Source organism: Physeter macrocephalus, chromosome 12 (genome assembly GCF_002837175.3).
Source record: "Physeter macrocephalus isolate SW-GA chromosome 12, ASM283717v5, whole genome shotgun sequence".
Taxonomy (NCBI): Eukaryota; Metazoa; Chordata; class Mammalia; order Artiodactyla; family Physeteridae; genus Physeter; species Physeter macrocephalus.
This window is the reverse complement of record NC_041225.1, coordinates 90,063,502-90,069,524: the sequence shown is the minus strand read 5'-3', so window position 1 is coordinate 90,069,524 and position 6,023 is coordinate 90,063,502. Positions and strand designations below refer to the sequence as shown.

The 6,023-nt window shown below is 38.3% G+C and overlaps 1 protein-coding gene across 1 annotated transcript in view; it reads left to right on the top strand.

Moving 5' to 3' along the window:
* Window positions 1–5,587, top strand: part of EVA1A (eva-1 homolog A, regulator of programmed cell death) — a 26,513-nt gene extending 20,926 nt beyond the window's left edge. The window contains exon 2 of the mRNA XM_024117648.3: window positions 4,370–5,587. Coding sequence (XP_023973416.1) covers window positions 4,370–4,743 — 374 coding nt within the window. The 3' untranslated portion in view covers window positions 4,744–5,587. The remainder of the gene's footprint in view (window positions 1–4,369) is intronic.
* The last annotated feature ends 436 nt before the right edge of the window (window positions 5,588–6,023 follow it).

Genomic DNA, 6,023 nt, shown 5'->3' with positions numbered 1-6,023 from the left:
GGTCACCTTATCTTTGATAAAGGAGGCAAGAATATACAGTGGAGAAATGACAGCCTCTTCAATAAGTGGTGCTGGAAAAACTGGACAGGTACAAGTAAAAGTATGAGATTAGAACACTCCCTAACACCATACACAAAAATAAACTCAAAATGGGTTAAAGATTTAAATGTAGGGCCAGAAACTATCAAACTCTTAGAGGAAAACATAGGTAGAGCACTCTGTGACATAAATCACAGCGAGATCCTTTTTGACCCACCTGCTAGAGAAATGGAAATAAAAACAAAAATAAACAAATTGGACCTAATGAAACTTAAAAGCTTTTGCACAGCAAAGGATACCATAAACAAGACCAAAAGACAACGCTCAGAATGGGAGAAAATATTTGCAAATGAAGCAACTGACAAAGGATTAATATCCAAAATTTATAAGCAACTCATGCAGCCCAATAACAAAAAAACAAACAACCCAATCCAAAAATGGGCAGAAGAACTAAATAGACATTTCTCCAAAGAAGATATACAGATCGCCAACAAACACATGAAAGAATGCTCAACATCATTAATCATTAGAGAAATGCAAATCAAAACGACAATGAGATATCATCTCACACCGGTCAGATTGGCCATCATCAAAAACTCTAGAAACAATAAATGCTGGAGAGGGTGTGGAGAAAAGGGAACCCTCTTGCACTGCTGGTGGGAATGTAAATTGATACAGCCACTATGGAGAACAGTATGGACGTTCCTTAAAAATCTACAAATAGAACTACCATACAACCCAGCAATCCCACTCCTGGGCATATACCCTGGGAAAACCATAATTCAAAAAGGGTCATGTACCAAAAATTTCATTGCAGCTCTATTTACAATAGCCAGGACATGGAAGCAAGCTAAGTGTCCATCACTGGATGAATGGATAAAGAAGACGTGGCACATGTATATAATTGAATATTACTCAGCCATAAAAAGAAATGAAATTGAGTTATTTTTAGTGAGTTGGATGGACCTAGAGTCGGTCATACAGAGTGAAGTAAGTCAGAAAGAGAAAAACAAATACTGTATGCTAACACATATGTATGGAATTTAAGAAAAAAAAAAGGGCATGAAGAACCGAGGGGTAAGATGGGAATGGAGATGCAGACCTACTAGAGAATGGACTTGAGGATGTGGGGAGGGGGAAGGGTAGGCTGTGACAAAGTGAGAGAGTGGCATGGACATATATACACTACCAAAACGTAGAATAAATAGCTAGTGGGAAACAGCTGCATAGCACAGGGAGATCAGCTTGGTGCTTTGTGACCACCTAGAGGGGTGGGATAGGGAGGGAGACGCAAGAGGGAAGAGATATGGGAACATGTGTATATGTATAACTGATTCGCTTTGTTGTAAAGCAGAAACTAACACACCATTGCAAAGCAATTATACTTCAATAAAGATGTTAAAAAAAAAAGAATGTGTCTATAAACCTCCAATTGACTCAAAAGCAAATAAGTAAAAAAAAAAAAATACTATTGACATATGTTGAAATGTCTCCAAGAAATATTTTAAATTTAAAAAGCAAATATAAATCATATATGATTCCACGTATATTCTTTAAAAACCCACAAAACAATATATACATTTTGATTCATACTTACACGTGAATATAGATTATGGATCTAATTTGCTGATGTCAATCTTGTGTCTGGTCAGATTGGCCATGCCCTTCGACTCAAGCCTGGGCATGTCCCAGTGCTCTCACATGTAGAAGGTGAGAGCTCTTCACTCAGAGGCTCTCATTCTGTTGAACACATTGTACAGGGATCATCACTGGGCCCACTAAGTATATTACTCATCAGCAGAATGATTATTTTCTTCTCTCACCAAGAAAGGGCTTAAATTACTCCCCCACAAATTAACCTGATGAGGGTATGCAAAAATGCCCACACTGGCTTTCAATCTGTGATTGTATAAGTTATCTATTGCTGCACAGCAAATTACAGATCTTCCTCAACTTACCCATTGTAAATTGAAAATATCATAAGTCAAAATGCATTTTTTAAAAAAATTTTATTTTGTATTGGACTATAGTTGATTTACAATGTTATATTAGATTCAGGTGTACAGCAAAGTGATTCAGTTATATGTATACATATATCTATCCTTTTTCAAATTCTTTTCCCATTTAGGTTATTGCAGAATATTAACCAGAGTTCCCTGTGCTATACAGGAGGTCCTTGTTGGTTATCTATTTTAAATATAGTAGTTTCTATGTCATCCCCACACTTCCAATTTATCCCTCCCCTCCACATTTCCCCTTTAGTAACCATAAGTTTTTTCTAAATCTGTGAGTCTGTTTCTGTTTTATAAATAAGCTCATTTGTATCGTATTTTTTTGCTTCTACATACAAATGATATCATATGATATTTGTCTTTTCTCTGTCTGACTTACTTTACTTAGTATGATAATCTCTAGGTCCATCCGTATTGCTGCAAATGGTATTATTTCATTCTTTGTAATAATTGAGTAATATTCCATTGTGTGTGTGTGTATATATACATTCATCTGTCAATGGACATGTAGGTTGCTTCCAAGTCTTGGCTATTATAAGCAGCACTGCAATGAACATTGGGGTGCATGTGTCGTTTTGAACCATGGTTTTCTCCAGATATATGCCCAGGATTGGGATTGCTGGTTCATTGGTAGCTCTATTTTTAGTTTTTTAAGGAACTTCCATACTGTTCTCCATAGTAGCTGTACCAATTTACATTCCCACCAACAGTGTAGGAGGGTTTCCTTTTCTCCACACCCTTTCCAGCATTTATTGTTTGTAGGCATTTTGATGATGGCCATTCTGACTGGTGTGAGGTGATATCTCAATGTAATTATATCTCTAATAATTAGTGATGTTGAGCATCTTTTCATGTGCCTCTTGGCCATCTGAAGGTCTTCTTTGGAGAAATGTCTCATTTAGATCTTCTACCCATTGTTTGATTGGTTTTTTTTTTATATTGACAAAAATGCATTTAATACACCTAACCTGTGGAACATCATAGCTTAGCCTAACCTACCTCAAATGTGTTCAGAACACTTACATTAATCTGCAGTTGGGCAAAATCATCTAACACAAAGCCTATTTTTTAATAAAGTGTTTAATATCTCATGTAATTTATTGACTACTGTACTGAAAGTGAAAAACTGAATGGTTGTCTATGTTCAGAATGGCTGTAAGTGATCATGTGGCTGACTGGGAGTACAGCTCACTGCTGCTGCCCAGCATCAGGAGAGAGTATTGTACTGCATATCGATAGCACAGGGAAAGATCAAAATTTTAAATTGGAAGTACAATTTCTACTTGAGTGCCTATTGCTTTCACTCCATTGTAAAGTTAAAAAATCATAAGTCTATCCATTGCAATTCAGGGACCATCTGTACCTCAAAACAACACATATTAATTATCTCTGTTTCTGTAAGTCAGAAATCTGGGATTGGCATAGCTGGGTTCTCTGGTTCAAGGTGTCCCACAGGCTGCTGCATGACCAGTGTTGTGGCCACCTCAATGCTGCACCAGGGGATAACTCACTTCAAAATTTTAAATTCCAGTAAAATAACATTATTTATTACAAAAGTAATGTCAATGAGAATAGAATACTAAAAAATACAGCTAAGCAAAATAAAATTTAAATTACGCAAAACATATTCATACACTTCCAAGCTTTGAAGTCTGTTAGAGGCCACCCTTAGTTCCTCGCTATGCAGTCCTCTCTGTAGTACAGATCATAGCATGGGAACTGAATGCATCAGAGCAAGCAAGTGAGTAAGTTAGAGAGAGAGAGCATGAGTAAGTTGGAAGTCAGTCTTGGGTTACCTGATCTCGAGTCATACATCACTTTTGTTAGAAGTAAGTCACTAGGTCCAGCCCACTATGTCCAGCCCTTGGAGGGAAGGGCTTGCATAGGAGTATGAATACCAAGAGGTGGGGGGTCATCTCAGAAGTTACCTACAACTATGATTAAAAGATAATTCAAGGGGTTGCAGGAGCAAATTCAGAAGCAAAGATTTTTCTGGTATAAGCAAATGGCACAGTTACTTGCTTCTAGTAAATGCTAAATAATATTTTTTCTTTTTTTTAACTTTTCATTTTGAAATAATTTTGAAGTTAAGTTACAGGAATAGTAAGAGAATTCCATACACTCTTTACCCACATTCACCATGTGTTGAAAATTATATTTTGAAAACATTATGCAATTTGTCACATGGAAAGGCAATATTTGTAACCATCAAAGCTTTGAGGTCTGGTGAGAGGCGTGCATCCTGTGCTGGAGTCATATTTGCTCTTTGCCTATATAGTGATAATCTCTCAAACGTTCTCTTCTTCCTCCTCCTCCAGAAAATCCTGAGCGAGCAGCTCTGTACTTTGTCTCTGGTGTGTGCATCGGGCTGGTCCTCACCGTAGCTGCCTTGGTGATGAGGATCTCTTGCCACATAGACTGCCGGCAGCATCCCCAGAAGAAGTTCCTGCAGGACCAAGAAAGCAGCAGCAACAGCAGCGACAGTGAGGATGGCAGCTCCTACGCAGCATCTGACATCTCAGTCAGGAGACATCGTCGCTTCGAGAGGACTTTGAACAAGAACGTCTTCACCTCAGCAGAGGAGCTGGAGCGTGCCCAGCGGCTAGAGGAGCGGGAACGCATCATCAGGGAGATTTGGATGAATGGCCAGCCCGAGGTTCCTGGCACCAGGAGCCTGAACCGCTACTACTAGGGGCAGGAGCAGGAATCCACACCCCGCTGATAGCCGCCTGGTAGAGAAAGGGTCCCGCAAGGAGGGCGGGCACAAATAGTTGAACGCAGCTCTGCTAAAGTTATGGTGGCAGAGATAAGCAGGACATTCCCATTTTCTGGCCAGGAGGACTGATTTCTCCCTTTTGACTAAATTTATGGAGAAGTAGAAAAACCAAGTTGGTTCATCAACTTTTCCAGGTCTTGGAATGGTGCTGAAAACCCTCTCCAGCAATGTGGATGGAGATTAGAGAAATGGAACTTGTGGTTTCTCTTGATTTCTGAGGATCTCAGAAGTTTCTGCAGACTTCATTGCTATGTGTTATTTCTTTACAAAAGGAAATATTATTACAGCATGAGGGCTAGGAAGAGCAGGGTTAACTTAACCCAGTAAATGCAACTTTCTACATGGCTCCATGCTATGGAGGTGATTTTGATCCAGATAGCATGATCAATGCTTACTGTTTAAGGTCTATTCTTTCAATCTTGTGTTGCAATGGCAACCTCAGGGATTAAAATCCTATTTTTTATTACAGTTCCCACTTCACTCATGAAAATGAATAATGTATTATAGGAGATGTGTCAGTGAACTAGAAAAATGTCAATAACCTCAAAGGATGAAGGTTTTATTTTAAATAGCTTATAAAGAATATATTAACATGCAATTAATGCTACATGCATTTGAAAATGCAGCACAAGAATAAAAGTTGTGTTTTTCCCCCTTTTGGAGAGAAGAACATTTTGTTATGACTCTAGATAATCATGATTTTAAACAATTTGTTTAAAAAAAAAACCCGTTTGGATTTCTAATAAAAGAATGGGAATGCGAGGTGAGGAATAAAGCCAAAATTAAGTTGGGATAAAAAATAAATGTTACATAAGATCTTTTTTTGTTTTATTTTTATCTCTGTGGTTACACTTACCCTAAACAGCAGCCCTTTTATATAGTTGGGTAATGGTCTTTTGCCAGGCCCTTCAAATAGCTGGAGAATTGTGAGAAACTGGAGAATGGAGAAATGGCCCCTAGGGGCTTTTCATTTTCTGTATGTTTCTGTTATGATTACAGTGTAGTTGAGTGATTGTTAAGCTGATAGAGGAATAGAAGACTTACCTAAGGCTAGAAATAATATGGTGGCCTCATACTGAGAAGGTAAGTTGGTAAGGAAGGAGGAGGGACAAGACTGAACCACACTTAGAAATGGGTTACAGAGGAGGAAGCAGCAACCTCCAGCCTGATAGACGGAAATAATGCATTCTATCAAT